General features: G+C 40.3%; 1 protein-coding gene across 2 annotated transcripts; it reads left to right on the top strand.

The window, feature by feature from the left end:
• Positions 1 to 152: 152 nt before the first annotated feature.
• On the top strand, positions 153 to 25637 carry UTP25 (UTP25 small subunit processor component). Of its 2 annotated transcripts, none has more exons than XM_037824669.1 (12): positions 153 to 329; positions 1141 to 1180; positions 1909 to 2143; positions 3865 to 4038; positions 5677 to 5765; positions 7172 to 7582; positions 9433 to 9652; positions 11181 to 11383; positions 13185 to 13367; positions 13488 to 13600; positions 14724 to 14969; positions 23797 to 25637. In XM_037824669.1, the coding sequence occupies exons 1-12, from the start codon at positions 223 to 225 to the stop codon at positions 24038 to 24040; spliced, it is 2265 nt and encodes a 754-aa protein (XP_037680597.1). In that variant the 5' UTR covers positions 153 to 222; the 3' UTR covers positions 24041 to 25637. The 2 variants fall into 2 exon arrangements, with proteins under 2 accessions (XP_037680597.1, XP_037680603.1); XM_037824675.1 differs by having other exon boundaries at positions 184 to 198.
• The last annotated feature ends 238 nt before the right edge of the window (positions 25638 to 25875 follow it).

Below are 25875 nucleotides of genomic sequence, written 5' to 3'. Positions count from 1 at the left end.
TGCCCCCGCGTGCATGTACTTCTAAGGATTCTCGGTAGGGGGCAGAATCGGAACCAGGAAATTCTAATGCCTGACGTACAAGCGCGTCGTAACGCGGATCTGCTTTATGGCACCCTGCTTCCGCCGTAGAGTGCTGTCGGCGAGAACACGTGGGTAGGTTGTCTGAGCAACTTCCCCGGAAAAACACGGCTCTGGAAGGTGGGCATTTCTGGAGTTTTCATTATGGGCAAACGCGGGAGCCGGAGCCAGAGCCAACTGCTCAACACCCTGACTAAAAAGCAGAAGAAACATCTTCGGGATTTCGGCGAGGAACATCCCTTCTATGACAGGTCCGGAGGGGCGGAGCTGGAGGCAGTACTGCCAGCGCTTTCCCAGTGGGAACTGGAGTTTCCCCGGGTTTAGTCTGGCGGCCTCTTAAGGGATAGTGACGGGGCTGCTCCCGCTTCTAATCACGCTTTCCCCGGCACCCGCGGTGTTCGGAGTCGGGTCCCGCGCGGCATTCCACGGGGAGATGGGCTTCTTCACGGGTCTTTCTACCTTTTTTGAATCCGTAACTTCGTACTAGACATCATGACCCCCTGTGTGGGGTGGTTTTTGTATGGTAAGAGTCTTGACCATGAGATCTTCTAAGGTGGTGGTTGTTGTTGTTTTTAAGAGAATTGCTTAGGACCTTCGAAGTCATTTTAGTCTATCCAGTTACAGTGAGGAAACTGATAGTGTCTGGCACAGGCTGTGCTTCGGTAGTTGTGGGTTCCTCTGTTAGGGTCCAGACTCCCACGGTTATGATCTTAGTGCCCATCCCATTACACTGAGCTGCCTTATTAGCCGTTAGTGGGACATTGTAATTAAGAAGTTTTCTAGAAAAAAGTGAACCCCGAGTTCTTTGCCAAATTGTTTCCTTTTTTGGGATGTAGATGAAAGCCAGTTATTGTGTGACTAAATTATGTGACTTCATTTGTCAGTTATTGATTGGTCATATTCTTACAGTTCTGTCCAAGTGCATATGTAGTTTTTACATTAGTTTAATTATAGTGGATTTATAATGGTAGATTTCTCCTTTTTCATCAAAAGTTGTATCATTAGGCTTTTCTTCTAGTTGTTACCTACTAGTAGAGTTTAACATGAACTGTTTCTTCCCAGGGTTTCCAGAAAGGAACCAAAACCGCAGATCTGTCAACTGGTAATGCTTTATACCTTCTTTATAATAGGGGTTTCTAGTTGTTACTTTTAAGATTACATATAATAATAAAGCTTGACCACATTTCTACTCTTTTCAATTTTAGTTCTAAGTTATTATTTTAGTAGTATTGCTTAGTTTGGGATACACATGCCTATAAAAATACTATTGTGGTAACTAGTATGATTTCAGAGTTTGAAACTGTCCTGGGAGACTAGCCTATTAAATAGGGCCAGTTAAAGGGACTTACCAGAAGACTCCTAGTGAAAGCTAAGAGAGAACTGGTTTGTTTCACATAAAAGGAGCCACAAATAGAGTTCAAAATGAGTAAAGGTCCTATTTCATTACAGCAAACTGAAAGAAGCCACATTTTTTATTGTATTGTAATTTCTCCCCTTGCTCCTTTAAATGTGTATCCTCATGTCTGGGACATAGATTAAATCGCATTGTGACTTAAAGCTCTATGTCTTAAAAGTCAATTTTTTTTCCCACATGAGGCATTAACAGTTTGCAGAAGATGAAAAGCCCCCAGAATCATAGCTAGATAAGAGATTTTAAATAAATTTGGTAGTGGGCTTAGTTGAATAAATAGGATTGTGTAATATTTGCAGAAAAACTGATTTTTAGTTAGGAAGTCTGAACCTGTTACACTATTTAGACCTGGTGGTAGACATAGGGTAATGATACAATCAATGTAGTTTCTTATTTTAAAACTTCTGTTTTCCTTTTAGTTGGAGAGTTCAGATACTTCAGGTTCTGAAAGTGAAGCAGACAGTGAACCAGAACAAGTTTCAGGGTACCACAAACTACTTGCTACATTAAAGAATGTTTCTGAGGAAGAGGAAGAAGAAGAGGAAGAAGAAGAAGAGAGTGTTGTAGATGAGGTAGAAATGAACAGTGAAGATGTTGATGATGATGTCAGTGTGGAAGAAGAGACGGCAGCAGCATCTACTGAAATGCAGGAGAGTAGGTGTCTTTGGTGTGGGGTCCCCTTTGCCAGGACTGGAGACAGATTGCTCCCTGGGTACAGGACTCTGTCCATTGTGAGTTGGGTGAGAGCACATAAATCTCTAGCAGAGATTCTTAAACCTTGTTGGGTTCAGTGATATATTTGAAAAATTTGATGAAAATATAGTAGAAAAATGCAGAAAAGGTATTTTTGCTTACGATTTCAGGTACTTAGTCGATCCTAGTTAAGGAATCCCAGTATAAAGTAAGGAGAACATAGTTCTGGCTTTGTGACAATCTCAATGTATGAAGAAGTTGCTGTTCCTGCCTTATGGGAACCAAGTTTAATGGAATATAGACATAAAAATATACAGAAGTTTTCAAGCAGCAGATTTGTATGGAACAGCTACATATAAGGTGTTGAAGAGATGCAGAGTAGTCACACACTGCTGTGGGCAATTAGGCAAGGCTTCCGGGAAGGGTTGAGCTTTAAAGCCGAAAGAGAACGCTATCTCACCCAGACTTCCAGGTGACTTTTTTTTTTAATCTTATCAATTTAATTGAGGTCTAATTTACATAAAATAAAACACACCTATTTTAAGTATGAGTTTTGACCAGTGTATACATCCATGCAACTACCACCAAAATCAAGATATAGAACATTTCCATTACCTCCGAAAAGTTTCTCCTTGTTCCTTTGCAGTCACTTGCCCCCCTCTTGCATTAGGCAACCGCTGATCTGCTTTCTGTCGTTATAGATAGTTTGCCTATTCTAGAATTTCATATACATGGAATCACACAGTATGTACCCTTTTGTGTCTGGCTTCTTTTGCTCATCGCTTGCTTTTGTGATTCATCCATGCTGTTCATGTATTAGTTGTTCATTCCTTTTTATTGCTGGAGTAATATGCCATTTTCTGAATATAGCTGGGTGACTTTTTACATCTCACTTTCTTAATACCCATTTTCCTTACAGCCTTGTAGTTTTTTCCCCCTATGTTGTGAGGTATCGTGTACCATTCTTAGTATTTTAACTGATCGGTTTTACTGGGATAGGAATTCATTGCCTCAGATTTAGATTCTTTGGGGATTTTAGATTTAGGTTTTTTTTCTTTGCTTTTTCAGATTTTTAAAAATGAAAATAGTCTTTTTTGTCATAAGAGTAATATATATTTACTGTAAAAATTTGAGGGTTGTGTAGTAAACCTATATCCCTACCACCCAGAGAGAAACACTTTTAACATTTTGTATAATCTTTCAGACTACATTTTTGTGGATATATGTGGAGTATGCACATATATTTCTATGTATGTGTAACTTGCTTTTATTCTTTAATTATATACCATAGACCTTTTTCCATGTCTGTGACTATGGATTCACATTAGCTTCTTAATTATGTAGTATTCCATTGTAAATATGTGGTAATTTAATTAGTAGTCTGATAGACATTTCAATTTTCCAGTTATTTCTTACAATCCTGCTTTGAACATCCCTATATGTGCATTTTAGTGTACTTTGTCTAGTTATCATCTTAAAATAAACTCCTAGAACTAAAACTGGGTTAAAAGTTCAGGCCTAACTTTTGAAATCTATATACCTTCCAGCTAAATTTGCTTAAAAACAAATCATAATTAACAGTGAACATAGTGTTGGTATAGGCTAAGGAATTAGATTTGTCAACTGAAGTATAATTATATTTATGAGTATATAATTTTACAAAACATTCCCCAAAATTGCAGATGTGGCCTTATCTGCTGTCTCTGAGAGAAAAGAGGGTGAAGGGCTACTTGGCACATCACAGCAAGAATCACCTGAAGAGTTCACAGATGCAAAACATGAGTCACTGTTCAGCCTGGAAACCAATTTTCTCGAAGAGGAAAATAGAGGCAGCTGTTCTCTGAAAGCATCACAAGGTCAGAGCATAGTGTGTGTGTTTGAATTCACCATGTGCTTCATACAGGGTTGTTTGCTAACACAAGTTAAATCTCCTGTTAATGGAATAAGCAGCAATCAAAGCACATAGTTCCACAGCTAGATCTAGAGCTAGTAGAAGATATGTCCCACAACTATTTGATGTTTTTCAATGGTTAGGCAATGTTAGGGGAGGGGGAAGTTTAGGAGAACAAACAGCTGAAGAATGATAGTGGGGAAGGCCAGTTCCCCAGGGCAGTCCTTATATTTCCATAAGGGGTTAGGGGAGACTTCTGCTTTTCTCTCCAGAGAGAAATAGTTGGATGAATAATTCCCACTTTCTCTCTACTGCTCCCTTGCTCTTCCTTATTGAAGCAGTAAGTTTTCAGATTTGTAAGAGCCACAAAAGCCAGAAAGTTCCACCTCTCAGGCTCTTGGCCATGCCTATGCCCAAATGGCAGTCACTCAGACAAGACCTGTCTATGGCAGGCTTAAGCAGGTCTCTGCTCTCTCAGGTCCAGTTTCTCAGCCTGTGTCTGGGTGGGCAAGTTGGGTTGATCTTGCTCTGTGTTCTGGCTACGTTTATCGATCCCAGTGCCATTCTGCAACTCAGCTTTACCATAATGAAGCTGAAATGTTCTTCATTTGGTTCTGTTGGCTGTTACACAGGAGAGAGAAGTAGCAGGCAGAATTTGGTAGAATTGGAGCACAAACCCCACTCTCAACCAACAAAACTTAAAAGCCCTGGAGGAAATATTAGGAAGCTTGACTGTCTTCAAGTTTTTCTGGTTGTTTTGGCTGTATAGATATGTTGGCACCTAAAAGCCTTATGTCCTGTTGTTCACTCTTATCTTAGATGTTTAGTGCAAGGTCCATTGCATTTGAAGTTACCATTTTGATCCTTGAGTGAGTCATTTAACTTTGCTCTATTTCTTAGCGAGACTAAGAGACAGTTAGGATGCCAGCTTAAAGCACTGAAGATAACTCAGAATGCAGGTGCTATCATTTGGATCATTTGTTCTGTTCAGCTGAGCATTGAGCACTTCCATGTGTTATGCAAGGCAAGATAAGTAGGACATGGAGCCTGCTTTTAGAGATCTTGCAATCCACTAGATGACCTAAGACATGCACCTGTATTAGGGTGAATGGGAGTAGGAGACTGGAGAGGAAAGAGTGATGCCTGTTCTATTGGGGGCCACGGGTGGCCTCATAGTGGAGCCAGCCAGTACTGTGCCTGACAGTAGGCTCCTGGGAAGTATGTATTTATTACGCATCAGTGGGTAACATTAAACTGATGATGTTTGGATACACAAAAGTAGGGTGAAGAGGAAGATGGAATTTCTAGTTGAAGTTAAGAAGGGCACAGGAGCAGAAGAATTTGAGGACCATGAAGTTCAGGAATTATATTGGAGTGGTAGACAGGAGTGTAACCTGTACTACCCTGAATTTCGGGGTGAGAGCTACTTCAGAAAGATGAACACTGTCAAAAGCTTTTAAGCTCTGCATGGAGGATGGGGAAAGTAGGGTGGGGTGGGGTGGGTGTGAACATCATGAAGAACAGTGTGTTTCACCTGGAATGGAAAGACCAAAAACACTGCTATTTGCTTTAATGTTCTTGACATTCTTTATTTCTGAACTAGATCCATTTCTAAAACATGTGAACAAAGAACTGAAAGAAAAAGAAATTCAGGCTGTTGCCACAAATTCCAAAACTACTCACCAGCTGAAAGTAAGTGCTGCTTGGTCATCCCAGTGGTCTTGGGTTTCAGTGGTCTCCCAGAATGTATGGCACACACTGGTGGTGGTAGGTGGCTTGATAGGGGTAGGAAGGTGGGAAGAGCCTAATAGGGCACAGGTGGAGCTCAAAAAGGCATTGGCAGGCTAGAGTGTAGAAGGCAGATAATATAGTGGGGTGGGTAAGAGTGACTTTGGAGACAAGTACACCAGTTTAGACCAGCATCTACAATAGGCTGTCACATGACCTAGGGCAAGTTAATTTACCTCTTAGATCTTCATTAACCTCATCTGTTAGAGGGGGCAGTAATGCGTATCTTAAAGTAATTTAATTTACTGACACCCAGTAAGTGTTCAGTAAAGGAGCAGCTACTACTGTTACTCGTTTGTTTAAAATGTCTGAGATAGATTCAGAACTAAATTATTCAGATGTAGGACAGTTTTTTTCTCATTTTTTTTTTCATCACCAATGCTGTTTGAGTGGTTCATCCTTTTCTTTTTTAAATTTTTTTTTTTTATTGGGGCAGTTTCGGGTTTACAAAAAAAATCATGCAGAAAGTACAGAGTTCCCATATACTCCTCTCTCACACACTCAGTTTTCGCTGTTATTAACATTTTGCATTAGTGTGTTACCTTCGTTACAATTGATGAAACAATATTATTATAATTATACTATTAACTATAGCCCTATCATCCATGGGTTACATTAGGGTTCACTGTGTTGTACAGTTCTATAGATGTTTTTTTTTCCCCTGGTAACTTTTATACTATCTAAAATTTCCCATTTTATGCACTTTTCAAATATTGTGGTGTTAATTACATTCACAAAGTGCTGCCTCTGTCACCATCATCCACTGCCAAAACTTTTCCATATTTTTTTTAATTGAAACTTTTTTTACTTGGGAAACTTTTATTGAGATAATCATAGAGTCATATGCAGTTGTAAAAATAATTCAGAGAGATCCTGTGCACCCTTTACCCAATTTCTTTCAATGTTAATACGTTGCAAAACTATATATAGTCCAATATCATGATTAGGAAATTGACATTGATACAATCTACCCATCCTATTTAGATTTCCCCAGTTTAATTTATACTTGTTTGAGTATGTGTATGATTCTATAGAGTTCAATATTCAAAAAAAATACAGAACAGTTCCAACACTACAAGGATCCCTTGTGGTGTTGTGCTTTTATAGTCACGTATCTACCTCCCTCTGAATTTCCGAGTTTTTTAAACTGTGATATGATCATTAAAGTATCTCTCTTACAGAGTCCTTATAAGGATTAAATGAAATGATCTCTATGTCATGAAAGTTCTTGGTAAATTATAAAGTAATATGTGACTATAAAGTTATTATTCTTCATTTCTAACTTAGCTCTTGATCTGTCTCTACTCTAGTGGCCCACCCTGGGTCAGCTTGTTTTTTCATCCAAGTGTCAGAAGTTGGAAACATTTAAGCCCCCAAAGGACATTGACTTAGAGACACTTCATCTCCAGAAGCCTCTGGGATCCAACTGGACCAAGACCAACAGCCAGTTTCTATCTGGTCCCAAAAAATCAAGTAGCCCCTTCACCTCCCTTCAGAAAGAACTCTTCTTAATTATGAATTCGTACCAGGACCTGTTCTACCCAGAAAGGACTGCCCTGAAGAATGGGGAAGAGATCCGCCATGTGTACTGCCTGCATGTGCTGAATCACGTCCTCAAAGCTAATGCCCAAGTGCTTAGCAACAATAGCAGACGCCGAAGCCAGAAACTTGGAGTGGGGGATGATGATGATTTCAGGGACCAAGGGCTTACAAGACCTAAGGTGAGTGGCAGCAGGAGAGCCTTGCTCTCCAGAAGGAGGCTACAGGGCACCACCATGTAGGTGCCTGGCACTTAGTGTTGTAATAGTCAACTGGGAGAATGAGTGAACCTAAGAGTGAGCACATTAGATGACCCAGGTAGTGTCAGAATACTGCTGTACACAGCCCAGTGGGCTGTTTGTGATAGTTGGATCTAACTGTTAATTTGTGAGAGGGCAGTACCTTCATGATACTCTCCTTAAAGATAAACCCTGAACATACATAAGAACACTTCACTATGATCTCTTCTGTGTGATTGTCAGAGGTGAGAGGGACCTAATGAGCCTCTTGTCCAATCCCTGCATATTACAGCTGAGGATGGAGACCCTGATTGGTAGAAGGCCTTGCTGAAGGGAACCAGGAAATAGTAGCAGAGATGGCACTAGAACCAGGAGTCTCTTCACTAAGTCACGTAAATATGTGTACTTTTGAACAAAAAAGCTGTATTCATACTTTCCAGTGTATAGTTACTGCTATCTAAACTGATTACATTTACATGTGCTCATAAGCCTAAGCTTCAGTAGATTTGGGGCTTTGATAGGAAACATCTTTTAATTCTGTCTATACTTTTCATGATGTTATGGAGCTAGGTGTTGTCCCCCACTTAGCCTGTGTCTCTCCATATTGATGAAGCTTCATCTTAGATTTTTCTCATTGAGTCTAATAGGATTCTGGGATTTTAATACTGAAGTGGCACTTAGAGATTTCTTAGTCCAACTCCCTTATTTGAGAGATGGGGAAACTGAAGCCCAGACACTTACTTAGTGTCACAGCTGGGACAATAATTTGGCCCTCTTGAATCCTGGTCCACTATCTCTGCATTGTACCAAGCTGATTTTTTATGAATCCACTACCTTCCTTTGGCTGTGCTGGTTTTCCTTCTGAGCAGCTACCTCAGTTCTTCACTGCTTTTCCCCTTGATAGAATCACATAATCATTCTTTTGGGCAGATACTGGAATCTTGAACATTAGGATTATAAAGTTATTTGTTTCTATTTAGAATTGCATGGAAGATTAGGAGGCAGATTATCATGAAGCCTAATTATAATTTGCTGAATTCCATGAGTTGACCTGTGTTATTTCCATTGATTATGTTGTTTACAAAAAGATAGTTAGAAATCAGCCATTTATTAAGCACCTTCTGTTTTTGTTTTCTACAGATAAAACTTTAAGCATTTTTGGAAATACTTAGAAGACCGAGTCCTGTTTTTTTCTATTGAATTATGATCTTATTTCTTAACAGCTTTGTCATCATTTCTGAAATATCTGCTTAGGAATGTACTAGAAAAGTGGGGATGCATTGTCCTTTTCTTACACATCACCTGCCTTTCTTCTCTACTTATTCCATTTAATTCCTTTGTTTATCCAGCATATATTTCTTCTGTCGGTCCTACAGATAAAAGTACTGTACCGTGTTTTGTGGGAGAAAGAAATTATTAACATCTTTGCCCTCAATGTGCATTTATGCCCTTACGTTTTTGCTACTAGACACATCTGTTAAAGACACTGGCTTATTCTAAAAGGTATTTCGCAAATTCTGTTTAAGAAATGCCTCCCGTGGAGCCATGCGACTTTAGTCCACAGATCATGGTGCTATAGATGTGAAAGGTGCTCACCTTCAAGTACTGAGCCAGGCCCTGTGCTAAGGGGGGATGTAAATGTGGTCCCTGGCTGTGGGCAGCCTACACCTTAATAAGGGTGGCCTACCACTGCACAAGGGGCTTTTTAGCTCAGCTTCCTGGAGCAGGTTCATGTGGAGCTGGGACTCATTCCCCTTGTCCCCCATCATGGCTGCTTCTTGCTCTCTCCGCAGGTGTTGATTGTGGTGCCTTTCCGCGAGGCTGCTTTACGGGTGGTGCAGCTCTTTATCAGCCTCCTTGAAGGCGACAGCAAGAAGAAAATAATTGTGAGCAATAAGAAGAGGTTTAAGGGAGAATACGGTTCAGATCCTGAGGAGAGACCACCCAACCTGAAGAGGCCTGAGGATTATGAAGCCGTATTTGTTGGCAACATTGATGACCACTTTAGGATTGGTAATTCCTCCTTGTCAAAACCAAGATACTATGGGACCCTATGGTGTGAGGACAGATACCTGGAGGCTAGACTCCTGGAATCAGGCATTCTCTCAGCAGGTCATCTTAGCCTTCTAAACAGAGCCAGTATGCATTTGAGAAATCTTGTCTGCCAGGGAAGAGAATCTTGCCTTGGCTAATAGGGTGGAGAGAATCTCTAAGGCCGTATTAAAAAAAGGCACATGCATGTTTATAGCGGAAACGTCTCAGCATATCCATAGCTAGTAGCACATAGTCAGATGCCAGAATGGGTTCTCGGAGGAGTTGTAAGTGACAGGAGCTGAGTAGGGTCAGTCTTGGGAGGCTGAATGAACTGAATGTCTGCAGACCATAATGGCAGACTTCCTCCTGCCTTCCTTTCCTCCTGCCTCATGTACCTAACCATGACATATTTCCTTTCCCTCATGACTTACCAACTCCCACCCAACTTTTCTCCCTTTTGCTCATCTCTCATTCAACTCCCATTTACTTGGTACCTTGATAGAATAAAGTTCTTAGAAAAGTCACATATAGTCATTTGGCAAACATTTATTGAGCGTCTACTTTGTGCTGCTACAAAGTTGGGGATATACACACTCAAATTATGGTTCCTGTTGTCAAGGAAGTCCAGCCTAATGGGAAAACACCCATGAATAGGATATTAAGTGTTATGATCAAGTATGTAGAAGGAGTTCTGGGAGCGTTTAAAGCAAATTCCTTTACACATAATGGGGACAGGATGGTTAGGGAATGCCTCTTGGTGATAATATCTGTACTAAGTTGAAAACTGAGTAGGAGTTAGCCAGTTGCCAAGGGGGCGGTGAGAGTAAAGGAAAAGGTTTCAGACAGGAAGCTACAGGTGCAGAGACAGCATGGACATGTGGGCTAGAACGATAAAATTGTACCAAAGTGATGTTAATGCCATGGTTAATGAATAAATACCAAAAGCTTTATGTAGAGTGAGAGAAAGAATGACAGTGAATCCAGGGGTTTTGGAAGAATTAGGTATTTGGATCTGGAAAGACAGATAAGGACCAGATCAGTGATAGAAACAGAAGTGAGTTGAAGGCTTGTAAAGCACCAGCAAGACAGAAAAAAAGAAAAATTTCAAGGAGGATGTTCAATATACCTCTTGTGCATTCATGACAAGAAACACTAGATAGTGTCCACTGAATTGGCAACCAAGTACTGCTGGTACCTTAGCAAGGGTAATTTCCTGAGAATCAAGAGCCAGATTGCACTGGATTGAGGAATCAATGAGTCATTTCAAAGGAGAGACTGTTCTCTGGAGAAGTTAGATGGTGAAGGAAAGTAGGAGAGAGTAGGAGCTGGAAGGGACCGTGGTGCAAGGGAGGGAGTATTATATTGGTAATTAGAGCAATGTGAGCATGGTTAGTGCTAAGGGGAAAATAGAGGTGGCAGATACAAGAGAGGGGGGTGCTGTAGAGAGTGGACAGTGATAGTTTGGCGGTGACTAATGAACTGACGTGTCCTTGGCTGTTTTGTGTAGGAGTTGCAGTACTTCAGAGGAGCATCCGACTCTATGCCCCCTTTTACTCCTCAGACATCCTTATTGCCTCCCCTCTGGGCTTAAGGACCATCATTGGTGGAGAAGGAGAAAAGAAGAGAGATTTTGACTTTCTGTCTTCTATTGAGCTTCTCATCATTGATCAAGCTGACATTTACCTGATGCAGAACTGGGAGCATGTACTGGTAATGCTGGTCTTTCACATTTAGAGGGACAACATTCATTTTTAGGGAGACAGAAAGCTTGATATGGTTTAAGTCTTGGGGGTTATTTAAGCCCACATTAAAAGTTAGTTAAGTTCCAGTTAGTTTGGAAACAGGAAAATACTCCATATTTTCCAATTTGAAAAAAGCCTTTTGTCCCCTCTTCTGCCCACAGATTGGTAAATAAAGTATCCAGAGAGATAAAAATCTAGTCAGTGTTTTCAAGTCTCCAGAAAAGAGTTCTTCCTCTTAAAGTTCTTTCTCTGCTAATAGTCCAGTTTATTATGGTTTGTTTAAAATCTTCCTTACCAGGAATATCTTTACCTAACATAATTCCTCATACAGTTTATGCTCATTCTCTTTTGTTTGGTCTTCAGCAGAGATGGAAAAACATTGGTTAAGATTTCTTAATGTGTAATCTTGTTTTGTAGAAAAATATAGGATGTCTTTATCCCCCTAATGTAATTAGTGCTGCAATCTTTTTCTCCCTGTTCAACTACTCTGCAGTCTTGTCAATTAAGGATTGAAAAACTACGCTTTGGAACAATCCTTATCATTGAACTGTAGGGTTCTGTTTTGTATTGTAAGGCACTTGAGAATTTACCTCTCCTACAACCCCAGGACTTGAAGCTTGCAGGAAGTTTGGGACAAATAAAGAGGGATGCTTATTTATAAATTAGTTAATAAAGTTATAGAACGCATTACCCTTTAATGCGTATTACAAGGTGAAAATATAACTAAAACAGAAAAGGCATGTTGATGGTAGACTCATAATGTTTAGTTTGAGGAAAAGACAGGTGTAGTGGTTTTGAGAATATTCCTAACGTTTCAAAAGCCAGGTTGTCCTTTGAGAAGGACAACAGTTTTGTATTCTATGTCATTTCCCTTGTCCAAGTCTGAGACCGAGGAACCCAGAGAGTGATTGGGGTGGCACTCAAAAGTTTCTTTTAGAGGAATATTCCTGTGGATAGTGTTTTGATCCTTTTTGATGGAACAGGAGGTAGCCAGTATTTGTTGGGGGTGTTCAGCTGACCATTGGCAAGTTCCTCATCCATCTGAGCCTCAGTTTTCTTGTTGTAATTTGGGATGATAGTATGGCTCCATGGGTTAAATGAGATAATAGATTTTTTTTAATCAGTTTTATTGAGATATGTTCACATACCATACAGTCATCCATGGTGTACAATCAGCTGTTGCACAGTACCATCATATAGTTGTGTGTTCATCAACCCAATCAATTTTTGAACATTTTCCTTACACCAAAAAGAATAAAAATAAGAATAAAAAATAAAAGTAAAAAAGAACACCCAAATCATTCCATCTCCATCCCACCCTATTTTTCATTTAGCTTTTGTCCCCATTTTTCTACTCACTCATCCATACACTGGATAAAGAGAATGTGAGCCATAGGTTTTCACAATCACACAGTCACATCATGTAAGCTACATAGTTATACAGTCATCTTCAAGAATCAAGGCTACTGGGTTGCAGTTCAACAGTGTCAGGTATTTCCTTCTAGCTATTCCAATACACTAAAACCTAAAAAGGGATATCTATATAACACATAAGAATGCCCTCCAGAGTGACCTCTCAACTCCCTTTGAAATCTCTCAGCCACTAAAATTTTATCTTGTTTCATTTCGTTTTCCCCCTTTTGGTCAAGATTTTCTCAGTCTCACAGTGTCGGGTCCACACTCGAGGTGACAGATTTTTAAAATGCTTAGCTGTGCCCGGCACTTAAGTACTCAGTAACTATTAATTGTAGTGTTATTTCTGCTCAAAGCATTTGATGAATCACATGAACTTACTGCCCTTGGACTCACATGGGGTGGACTTTTCTCGAGTGCGGATGTGGAGCCTCAATAATTGGTCCAAGTACTATCGCCAGACACTGCTGTTTGGAGCCCTGCAGGATGCCCAGATCAATTCAGTGTTCAACAAGTACTGCATCAATTTGCAAGGCCAGGTAGGTTCTCTCCTCATTTCCTCTGGACTCTTCTTGAAGCACTGTTCATTGTTGGGATGAGAGGCAGAAGAAGATAACTTCTGGTCATCAGTAAAGATGGCTCTCATTGACTCCTGGCAGGTGGCCGTGAGGAACGTCCCGATGACAGGCTCCATCAGTCATGTCCTGGTGCAGCTCCCACATGTCTTTCAAAGGATGGAAGCTGAAACCCTAGCTTCAGTGATTGATGCCAGGTAACATACCCCTCCCCAGCCCTATGGGGTACCTGAGGGTCAAGGAGAGAGATTTGACTTCTGCAGACAAATTTAGAATCATAGTCTGTGTTTGTTTTATTGATTACCATTTACCAAATTAGATGAAATAATTGAACCCAATCATGCCATTTGCAGAGAATGAAAAGAAGCCCAGAGAGAAATGGTGACTTAGCCTGTGTCGCATAGCTAGTTAGTGACAAAGTCAGTAAATGCAGATTCCTTCCCCCTAGTCTGTGGCATTTTAAATTACAGTTACACTGCTTAATGCTACAAAGGGTCCTGTGTCAGCAACTTACTTGTAAGCCCTTGTAAGGCAAGAATTTTTCCAATTCTGTATATATTTTCCCCCTTTCTCATTGTGCTTAGTTTCAGGACCTCATGGTAGTAGATTGGTGTTTAGCACATGGTAAGTGTTGTCTTAATTTCCTAGGGCTGCTGAGCACCAGCAGCACCCCAAACTGGTTGGCTGAAAACAACAGAAATTGATTGTCTCACGGTGCTGGAGTCTAGAAGTCCTGAATCCGAAGTTGACAATCCCTGCTCGCCTCTTTCCAACTTCTGTTGGTTTGCTGGCAATCCTTAGGCTTCACTTTCTGCTTGTGTCATCACAGGCTATTTTCTTTCTCACTGTGTGTCTGTCCATCTCTGGTTCTCTTCTTATAAGGATAGCAGTCATAAGGGATTAGGGCCCAGCCTAATCCATCTGGCCTTATCTTTACTAGTCACATCTTCAAATAGGGTCCCATTCATGGGTCTGGGGGTTAGGACTTGAACATATATTTTGGAGGGACACAGCTCACCCCATAACAGTGTTCAATAATTATTTGTTGACTGGATGGATGGATGGTATGGGTATATACTTTCTAGAATAATTCTGTGGAATATAATGGCGTTGCATCTGTTTTTTACAATAAATAGTATTAGCACTTATTTAATGTGCTTATCAAGTTTTATCCTTAAATCATCTCTTTGAAATGAGGTAAATCATATTGGCCTCTTTAGTAAGGTAGAGGAGACTGATTTGCCCTGAGTCACACAGTTAGTAGTCATGCTAGGGCTCAACTCCAGAGCATTGACTTTGCCCTTTTCCTTTCCAAATCAGGTTTAATTTTTTTGTGAACAAGATTCTGCCTCAGTATCGTGATGCAGTCATGTCGCACACACTTATCTACATCCCCTCCTACTTTGACTTTGTGCGGCTCCGAAATTATTTCAAGAAGGAGGAACTGAACTTCACCCACATCTGCGAGTACACCCAGAAGTCTGGTGTCTCCAGGGCTAGACACTTCTTCCTTCAAGGAGAGAAGCAGTTTCTGCTCCTCACAGAGCGCTTCCATTTCTACAAAAGGTAAAGTAGTGCAAAGTTGAGACCATCCTCTCAAGAGGGGAAAAGGCAGACTCTTGTTGGTTAGTTGGTTTCCTCCTAAAATGGGCATTACTGGAAAAGGTTATAGAAACAAATGATGAGTACAGCATAACCTGTGTATAGATCTGGAGTGGGTCTGCACTTGGGGATATTCAAGTAGTTGGGGCTCTCCAAGTAATTGGGGCTGCATACCTCTAGAGAGGGACAACTCAAGTGAATACAGAAAGGGGAGGAACCCATCCTAAAAGCATAGAGAAAAATAACAAGGGCCATGTGGACTGGGAAGATGGAGGCTGAGCACAGTGTCAGTGTTCAGAAAGTTGCAGTGTGTCCTGAGGGGGTGCACCCACATTCAATTCCTCAGCAAAGAGAACTGGAACTAAGGGCCTCTTAACATGTGCAGGAAGCAAAATGTAAAGGGCTTAGAGTTGAATATTTAAGGGTTTCAATGTTTGTTTACCTTCTTCCCTGTGTGACTTGGACAGTATAAGTCAGATGGGCCTTTTTATGTTCTCATTGGAGTGTTAGTAAAACCGAACCTTCTTATTACTTTTTGGGACAGCTGCAGACACAATCTCTTCAGGTATTCTGCTGACTGGTTGATCTGTAAGTGGAGAGGGAAGAATTGACTATATCTGTGTTTCCCTGGCTCCATTCTTGGCTACCCAGACAAGATGGTTTGGCCAAAGAGTGTTAATGAGTGCCTGCTTTTTGGCGTCATTTGCTTTGTTGCAGTAAGTTGTTTTCATTAGTGTTGGAAAGTGGTATTTTGGGGGAGTTGCACTCTCCAGGTCTTATGAGCATTTAGTTTCCTTTCTGCTTGACAAATGAAAGCAAGCCCTTTAAGTGAAGTGGATGGATTGGACAATTTTCCAGTGTGATTGTCTATAGCAAGTGTGAATTAAGCTGGGATGAGTCCTGCTCTCAAATATCTCAGCAGCTTTTCAGGGAGAAGGCGTAGTGTCAAAGGAGCCGTTTCACTTAACTAAATAGAAGAGTCCCCTGTCTCATACTGTTGATTTATTTACTAAACTATTTTGCCCCCACTATAAAGTCAAATCTTATTATACCCTGGACCAGATTAATGGGTGTTTTCTGTGTTGAAGATGAGTGGAAATAATGTGCTTCGGAGTTCTGCAACAGCTAATTATCTCATGGTGTCCAACTATAGAATTTTTTGCTTGAAAGATCACCAAGGTGCCAGTGTGTGTTTTGTTTTGCCATGCCTTTTGTGATTTGGTCTTTTATTTGACCTTGGCAAAAGTATATGTATTTTAAAGTATAGTGTTCAACCCTGAAATTCTGTTTTCATAGTTTTCTGTGGCAGTAGGTAGTGTTAGAAAGATTAGAACTCATCTGTGAGCAAGCAAAAATTTTTCACCCTGAAGACTTGTTTTCTTTGGGGGAGATGAAAACAGGGAATCTTTGAAATGGATGAGCTCTTGGTCATGATTGCCCTCAGAGGACAGTTCACAGCTCTTTTCCTGTACATTCCTATCCTTATTTGTGGCTTAACCACAGTAGAAAGGATTCTCAGCTTGAGGGCAAGTCAGAAACTCTAGTGGTGAGATTTATGGTTTGGCAAAGCTGCCTGTGTGTTTCTAAATACTCACTTCCCCTATAGGAGAATCCTAGTTCTAGAAGTAGTAGACCTGGGCTTGATAAACCATACAGAGGAACCAGCCTATCAGTTCAGTTATGGTTGCCTCGTTTTTCTTTTCCATTGACAGTTAAGATAGATTCTGGAATATCCTTACACTTAGGTCCTATCAGGGTATTAGGCCATATTTGTTAGGGTAATTGAAGACCTAAAGCATATGCAGAGGTGGAGGAAGGTAGGAGATGGGTGGAGGGGAAAAGGTGCTGGATCTAGAGAATTGGCACTAACTCCCCCATCTGAAGGGACCCTGGCCAAGAGGTACTTAGTCTCTATTATGGGCAAACTGGGACTGAAAGATTTTTTTTATGCATCAGCTAAGAGAGTTTTTTTAAGTCTTGACTTAGTCGAGTTGGTTTTGTGTTTTGTTTTTCCTGATTATAAGGACACAATTAATGTTGAAAACTTAGAAAATCTAGGTTAAATAAAAGAAGTTAGAATACTGTATAATCTCAATACCCTGATATAAATATTCATTTTGGTATGTTTCTTCCCACCCTTGTTTATATGAAAAATATGTGCAGGCACACACACTCATCTTGAGGCTTTTTTCTTCTTTTTTTTTAATACTAAAATTTGTGTCATTCTTTACACATTGAGATTTTTTTCTTGATGTTTTATGTGCTCCTTGAAAAACAAATGCAAACATATTACATTTTGGTATATATATTTGTATATTATGGATCTATTTTGAAGTTAATATATTTAGCTCTAATCACCTCTTCCTGTCTTCAGCTTTTTTTTTTTGAAAGATTTTATAACAAAATAGGATTGTAAGATTATAACAGTGAACTTTCACTATGAATTCACAAGCTGTTAGCATTTTGCCACATTGGCATATCCCCAGGTTTTCTCTTTCCCTATCTCTACACTCACACCTTTCTTTTTCCCCTGAACCATTTGAAAGTAAGTTCATGACACCTAACTCCTAAGCATTTCAGCATGTAGCTTTGAAAAACAAGAACATTCCTTTATCTAACCACAATTTCATTATGCTGCTGAACACTGCTATAATAATATTGTCTATTATATAATCCATATTCATATTTTCCTAGTTGTCCCAAAAAGGACAGTTATTGCTGTTTTCCCCCCTTGAATCCAGGATTCAATTAAGGTCATACATTGCATTTGGTTAACAGGTTTCTTTTGTTTCCTTATCTGGCTTAGAAGTATTCAACAGGGGACAATCTTTCCCCTAAGGGGCGTTTGGCAATTTCTGGAGATATTTTTGGTTGTCATACCTGGGAGGTGCTACTGGCATCTAGTGGGCAGGAGCCAAGGATGCTGCTAGGCATCCTACAGTGCACAGGACAGCCCCTCACAACAGTTATCTGGTCCAAAATGTCAGTAGTGCTGGGTTGAGAAACCCTGATCTAGAATAACTCTTTTCCCTTTTTTCTATTTCATGACATTAGCATTTTTTTGAAGAAACCAATCCAGTTTCCTATGGAATGTTCCACAGTCTGGATTTGTCCAATTGTTTCCTTATCAGTTAGATCAGTGGTTTCCCAACTTTGCTGCACATTGGAATCCCCTTGGAGAGCTTTTAAAAATTCAGATGCCCGGATTCCTCCCTCATACCAATTAAATCAAAATGTCTGGGGATGAGGGCCAAGCATAGGTATTTTGCAAACAAAAATAAAAACAGGTGATGATAATGTGCAGCAAAGTCTGGGAACCCCTGATTTAGATGAAATATTTTTAGTAAGAATTCTACATAAGTGATGTTGTGAACTTCCTACCATATCTCATCAAGAGTCACATAATGTCAGTTTATCCCATTTTTGGTGATGCTAAATTTGAAAACTTGGTCAACGTAGGTCTGCTAGATTTCTCCATTGTAAAGTACCTTTTCTCTGTAATTAATAAGTAATCTGTGGAGTATATATCACATTCTTTTCAATGGTTGCATTAAATACCATTGCATGGATATGTAGTTAAACTAGTTTCCTTTTAATGGGCACATACATTTTTTTCTTATTTTCTGCGATTATATACAATAATGCCAACACCATCCATATGTATCTATTTTGATGGCAAAGCCACTTAATTATTTCCTTAGGATAAATTTTGAGAAGGAAATGTGTTAGCTCAAAGACTATGTTCTAGTTTGCTAATGCTGCCGGGATGCAAAACACCAGAAATGGATTGGCTTTTATAAAGGGGGTTTATTTGGTTACACAGTTAGTCTTAAAGCCATAAAGTGTCCAAGATAACACACCAACAATTGGTTACCTTCACTGGAGGATGGCCAATGGTGTCCAGAAGATCTCTGTTAGCTGGGAAGGCACAAGTCTGGCATCTGCTCCAAAGTTCTGGTTTCAAAATGGCTTTCTCCCAGGACGTTCCTCTCTAGGCTGCAGTTCCTCAAAAATGTCACTCTTAGCTGCTCTTGGGGCGTTTGTCCTTTCTTAGCTTCTCCAGAGCAAAAGTCTGCTTTCAACGACTGTCTTCAAACTGTCTCTCATCTGCAGCTACTCTCTCATCTTCTGTGCATTCTTCAAAGTGTCCCTCTTGGCTGTAGCTCCTCTTCAGAATGTCACTCAGAGCTGCGCTGAGTTCCTTCTGTTTGTCAGCTCATTTATATGGCTCCAGTGATTTAATTTAGACCCACCCTGAATGGATGGGGTGACACTTCCATGGAAATTATCCAATCAGAGTCATCACCCACAGTTGGGTGGGGCGCATCTCCACAAAAACACTCAAAGAATTACAGTCTAATCAACACTGATACATCTTCCCACACAAGATTACATCAAAGATCATGGCATTTTGGGGGACATACATTCAAACCGGCACAGACTGTAAATTAAAAATTTGATATACATTGCCATTTATTTGTGCCTTCTCATCTTCCCCATATCTTCTCTTCCCCCAAAATAAAAATATACACACATAGTTTAAACTCCATTGGCAGTGTCTGAGAAGGATCTATTTCTGCAAAATCCCACAGATTAAGATGTTACCACTGACTCACTGGACAAGAATGACACCACATGGTTATATCTTTCTTGCCTACCTCCCCCCACCCCGCCATAATTTGCTGTTGAATGCCGAATTGAAAGTAGAGGATGAGGTAAATAGTATTTACTCTCTGAAATGGGTGCTTCTCTTTTGTTAGACCAGTGTGGGAGCTGAATCAATCTAGTCCAGAGTTGAACTGGGTTTGGATTCTGTTGTTGCTATAGTTTACCTACTGTCAGCTTCCTGCAGCAGGTGGGCTTAGTAGAGGCCTGGAGTGTCAGAGGGCTTTTCTCAGCATTTCTGCTCTCTTCTCAGCTCCCCCCAGGCCTGTACACCTGTATCACAGGAGGTTCTCTCTCCACACTCTTGCCCCTCACGCAGCAGTGGGCTGCTCTTGTTGCTCTCTGGGGCTTGAGATGAGTTGGGGCTTCTCTTCCTGGTACAGCTTAGTTTGAGGCAAGCACTGTTCATTCTGGGCTTTGGAGGTGGGACTTTCTCAGGGTTCCTGCCTGCCCCCACCCCCACCCTGAATGGCAGCTAAGCTGCCTTGAATCCACAGGATGCCTTGGTGGGAAAGAGTTTCCTGCTTCTCCCCCAGTGGTGAAAGACCTCTGCTTATATGAAGGCAAGATCTTGGGCTGAACGCGTCTCCTGTCCCTTCCTGAGGGGCAAACTGCTGTTGCTTTTAACTGGGTACAGTTCTCTTGGTGGGGAGGGATGAGGGATGGGGAATTGACTGTTGTCCCCTTAAAGGCAGATGGCTTTTTCTTCAACCCACCCTCCCGCTGCCAGCAGTTTACCTTTGCCTGGGACATTGGGGGAGGGGTGGGGAAAAGGGAGTTCCTGTCCCTCTCAGCTTCAGACTTTTGTTTCTTGTAAGAGAAGGGTCCAGGAAGTGGGTGGGGTTTCATGTGCTTGCACCACCAAGTGGGGCTCTCTTAGGTCTTCTGCCTTGTCTCCAGTCTTTCTCCACAACTTCCAGTAGAGGTCCCTGGAAAAGAGCTTGTGAGTGAGTGTGAACTAAAGGAGTGACCAGGCCTCAGGGATTCTGAACTGTCATGTTTGAAATTGGCCTTGGTGGGAGTATTTACACCACAGAAATTAGAAAATGCTCCAAACCCACACCTCCTTTTCCCACTGGAGACCAGTTAGTAAACACAACCAATGTACAACTGAGTGGAGTTCACCTGGTTGCCTTGTGGCATCAGTTCTCTGAACTCAGAAAAAAGAATGTTTTTGTAGATTATCTAGCTTTTTTTTTTGTTAGTATGGGAGCAATACCCTCTTGAATATTCTACATGTTAAGCAGAAACAGAACTCCTAATATGTTCTTTGTTTGTTTTGATAACTAGTGAGGTAGAACAGTTTATCAAGCTTGTTAAGCATTTAGAATTCCTTCTTTATGGAGTGTGAACCAACGAATAGATCACAGTTATTATAGTTTGGAAGAGGAGGGAGGTCTCCAGAGAGATTAAGATGAGCCATGGGATAAAAAAGATTAGGAAAGCTTATCCTGTGTGAATAAAAGTCCCAAGGTAGTCTCAATATCACGGCAGTATGTGAGTGTGTGTCACAGGAAAAAATCAGAATGTTGTCAAGGTATAAAATCTTTTGTTACAGAGATCCAAAGAGAACAGTTGACCTCGACCCCAACCATTAGGTCTACACCCCCACTATCACCCTGCAGCAATGTGCAGCAAGGCAAGAGGTGGAAATGGCTTAAGCTTTGAAGTCTCCAACTATTATTGTAGAGATGTCTATTTCTACCTTCAGTTTTCCAGTGTTCGCTTTCATGTATTTGGGGGCCCCCTGGTTAGGTGTTATTTCTTCTTGATAGATTGCCCCTTTTATTAATATATAGTGCCCTTCTTTGTCTCTTAACAGTTTTGCTTTTAAAGTCTATTTTGTCCAATATTAGTATAGCTACCCCAGTTCTTTTTTGGTTACAGTTTGTGTGGAATACCTTTTTCCAGCCTTTTACTTTCAACCTATTTGTGTCTTTGGGTCTAAGGTGAGTCTCTTGTAAATAGCAAACAGATGGATCATACTTTTGTATACATTATGCCAAACCATGTCTTTTGATTGGGGAGTTTAATCTATTAACATTCAATGTTATGACTGTGTGCTGTCATTCAGTTCCCTGAGACCTTGCTCAGTTTTTTCCATTCTTTTCTCTATCTGTTCTTCTGTCTGTGAGATTTCTATTGTCCTTTCTTCTAATTCTTCTGATTCTTTCTTCTTGTTCAGATCTGCAGTTGTATGCCTCTAGTGTATTTTTAATCTCTTCTGCTGTGCCTTTCATTCCCATGAGTTCTGTTATGTTTCTTTTCATACTGTCAAATTCTTGTTTATGCTCACTCAGTGTCTTCTTAATATCCTTTATCTCTTTAGCCATGTTTTCTTTCAACTCCTTGAATTGATTTACGATATTTGTTTGAATATCTTTGATTAGTTGTTACAAATTCTGTGTCTCCTCCTTAGTTTTTAATTTGTTCTTTGAGCCATATCTTTCTATTTCTTATTGTGGCTTGTAATTTTTTGCTGATGTCTAGGCATCTGGTTATCTTGGTGAGTTTACTCTGAAGATCAGTTTCTGTCTCCCTAGGGTTTTATTGTTGATTAGCTTTGGGTTAAGGCTCTTCTTTGACACTTGTTCAACTTATTCTAGACCTTTAGAGTAAGGTTGATCAGATTTTTTCAGCTCTTCTTCATCTGATTGTTGCCATCGGTACATGGTACAGTTTTTAAGATTGCACTGTTTGTGCAGTTGTCTCACCCCTGAGGCAAACCTTCCTTTCCTCCATTCCTTTTCCAGGAATCCTGATCTGTTCTGTTTGTTTTCTTTTGCTTCTATAGTTTTTTATTGTTGTTTTAAATTCTCCTTTTATTGCCTCTAGCTGCTTTTGCCTAGAGGGCAAATTCTGAGAGGAGAGTCACCTAGGAGAGGAGTTTCCCAAATCAGTACTTTCCAGCCAATACAGGGCCAGAGATCCACAAAGGGAGCACAAACCGGTTCCAAAGAGCCGTGGGGAGAGGGTCAGGAAAGATGCCAGAAAACCTTTTTGACAGCTCCCCAAGGCTGCACTTTCCTGACCTGTCCAGCAGATGGTGCCCTTCAGCAAACTGTTCCCAACAGCACTAAGGAAGCACTGTATCTTCAAACCTCCACAGGCTTTGCCCTGTTGAGGTGGGGTTGATACAATGGCTGGGAGTCTCTGTCTGGGGCAGGCTAAAACAGCAGCTTAAAGCCAGGACCCAGTGATCACAATTTGCCAATCAAAAGCTGTGGTCAGTGCTTGGCTGTTCCCCCACCTACCCACCCCCCATTCTTGGGGAAGAGGACTTCAACGTCCCTCTCTGTCTGCAGCAGCCAGCTAAGGGGCTGGACTGGAGGCAGTCTGTCTCGAGAGTGGGGGTTGGGTGCCAGCAGTCACTGTAGAGCAAGTTATTCACCATTCTTTACCACAGTGTCACAGTCTCTTTGTCCTGCTCCTCCCCAGATGCTGTACAATGCTCCCCTGGCCTCCAAAGCCCTAGTACAGTTATTTCAGACAGTTTCTGCCTGTCCACTAGGTGTTTTTGGAGAAGTGAGTACTGCAGCTCCCTACTCCGCCATCTACTCCAGAAGTCCATAAGCTGTTGAAACTAATTGCTTTCCTGTAATGCCTAATGGGTCCTCAGGCAGGATTTTGTAAATGGATGAACTTGGGACATCTGCCATGGGGTTAACACATCTACAGAGTGACAAGAAAATACTAATGGGAAAGCATTTACAGTTTATGCGGTTTATTTTATGTACCAGGTCTGACCTCATCTCCAATACAGAACATTCTATTTTGCCTGATTATAAGGACAAAGTTAAATTTTAATTCCCTGCTTTTTTAAATTTTCTGGGATATATTTTATAATCCTGATCTACTGTTCTTTCCCACTCTAGCCTAGCCTACCCAGAGTAGGCTCAAGAAATACAGTTTTTTTTTTTATCATTTTAAGCAAATATGTTGTCATAAAAATAAGCCCGTAAGCCTCAAATTAGAATAACCTTTGTTTTATCTGTCTCATGTGCTTTTATTTTCTTCCTTTAGCTTGAAATAGCACGAGTGAACTGTGCCCTCATAAAATTCTTAGGTAGCTTTTCCATAAATTATTTTCAAGTAAATATATTCTCTGTCTCACCCATTCTAACAGGTATACAATAAAAGGCATCAGGAACCTGATTTTCTATGAACTGCCTACATATCCCCACTTTTACAGCGAAATCTGTAACATGCTGAAAGCCACCAACAGAGGAGAAGAAGCCACATGGACCTGCACTGTCCTCTACTCCAAGTACGATGCCCAGAGGCTGGCTGCTGTGGTTGGTGTGGAGCGGGCAGCACAGATGCTTCAGTCTAACAAGAATGTCCACCTCTTTATCACTGGAGAAAAATGAGATTTTTTTTTGGACTGGAAATGGTATTTGGCATGATACATAACAGTTGATTTCTGCTCTTTGGACCCTGTTCTGATTACAAATACAGGAAAGGGATTGATACAGGCAAAGAGCACCAGGCAGTGTCAGTGTTACCTGATACTTCTTTCTTTTCAGGTCATGTGTCCCTGAAAAGTTAAATGTAAACCAAATTTTGGTAAATCACATGTTTTGGAGGTCAAGAGTAGACTGGAAGGACTCTGAGAAGTTCATAAAAAGAAACTTATAATTCTGAATCTTTTTGTGAATCGTAAATACTTTTATTATGATTTTATCTCTAATTTAGTACAATGGTAAGTTCTTTCAGATTTGCATATTTGTTTGACACTTTCTTAAAGTAAGGCATTCACACAGTTGCTGTGCAAACTGGTTTTGAGAAACTGGAATATTTCTTGCTGCTGAATATCTTGATTTTAGATTGCAGCAGGTTTTGCAAAACCGTTTTTCCCCTCAACCAAACTTTTTTGTTAAAGCTTAAATATTTTCTTTTAATTCAGTCTATAAAAGTATTCATTCACTGATCTTTTTTAAAACTCATAATAGTGAATGTTTTAATTTAGTTAAAAATACACACTTAATACCACACATTATGTAAAATCACATTAATTTCTACCCTAATGTTTCAAGAAATAATTTTGTTCAAACTCTACGTCCTATTCTCAATATCTTGTCTTCATCATTACTATAGCCATTTTTTTTTTGAGTCATTGCAGATAAAAATGAAGAGGAAATTGCACTTCTTTAAACATTTTTATTTTGAAACATTCTCAAACATACAAAAAATTTACAAGTACAGAATAAAGATCTTTTTTTAATTCTTGAACCATTTCAGGGTAAGTTGTCAACCTGACAGGCCTATTACCCTGAATATTTTAATGTATATTTCCTGTAAACAAAGACATTCTCCTACATAACCATCAAACAGCTAATGCCATTGATACCTCATTACCAGCTAATCCTGGGACCCCAGTTAGGTTTTCCCAAATGTCCAAATAATGTCCTTTTTGGCAAAAGGATGCCGTTCAGAATTACCTATTGCCTTTAGTCGTCATGTATCTTTAGTCTCCTTTATTTTGGAATAATGCCCCAGTTTTTCACTGGCTTTCATAACCTTGGCACTTTTGAAGATTACAGGTCAGTTATTTTGTAGGTTGTCTCATGATGAGATTCAAAGTATGCATCTTTGGCATGAATATCACAGAAGTGATACTGTATCTTTATCACTGCATCCTATCAGGTGGCACAGGATTTCTGGTTTTTCCATTACTGCTGATACAGGCTTTGATCAGTTGTTAAAGGTAGCGTTTGCCAGACTTTTCCACTCTTAAGTTACTCCTTTTCTCTTCTTTATTAATTTATATCAGTATGGATTCATGGTTTTCTATTCAATGGGTCATAATCCACTACCATCATTATTTATTTAGATGCATACATGCCCTCAGATATCACCAGTGGAAGCACTTCATACTGGCTCTTGTGTCCTTTTGGCATGTCCCCCTTATACTTTAAGCATTTCTGTACTTTGTGACACAATAAAACATTCCAGGTTCATCTTGTATTTTTCCCTGTCCCTGCCTTGCTTTCCTTTAGTGGAAAATTATTTTAAAAACCAAGATTCAAGCACTAGGTATGCTCATCACTATTGTGATATCACTGGTCCCAGGCTTTCTCAGTGATCAGAGCTTGGAAATATTGGTAATAAATGACATTGTTAGACTGTCCAGTGGCAAACAAAGATACTCCTAGAGGAATGACAGATGAGAGCCTAGACATCACCTCCCAGAAGCTGAGGGCAA

This window comes from Choloepus didactylus, chromosome 2 (genome assembly GCF_015220235.1).
Source record: "Choloepus didactylus isolate mChoDid1 chromosome 2, mChoDid1.pri, whole genome shotgun sequence".
In the NCBI taxonomy this organism is placed as follows: Eukaryota; Metazoa; Chordata; class Mammalia; order Pilosa; family Megalonychidae; genus Choloepus; species Choloepus didactylus.
The sequence above is the reverse complement of the archived record's forward strand: the minus strand, read 5'-3'. Positions and strand labels throughout refer to the sequence as shown.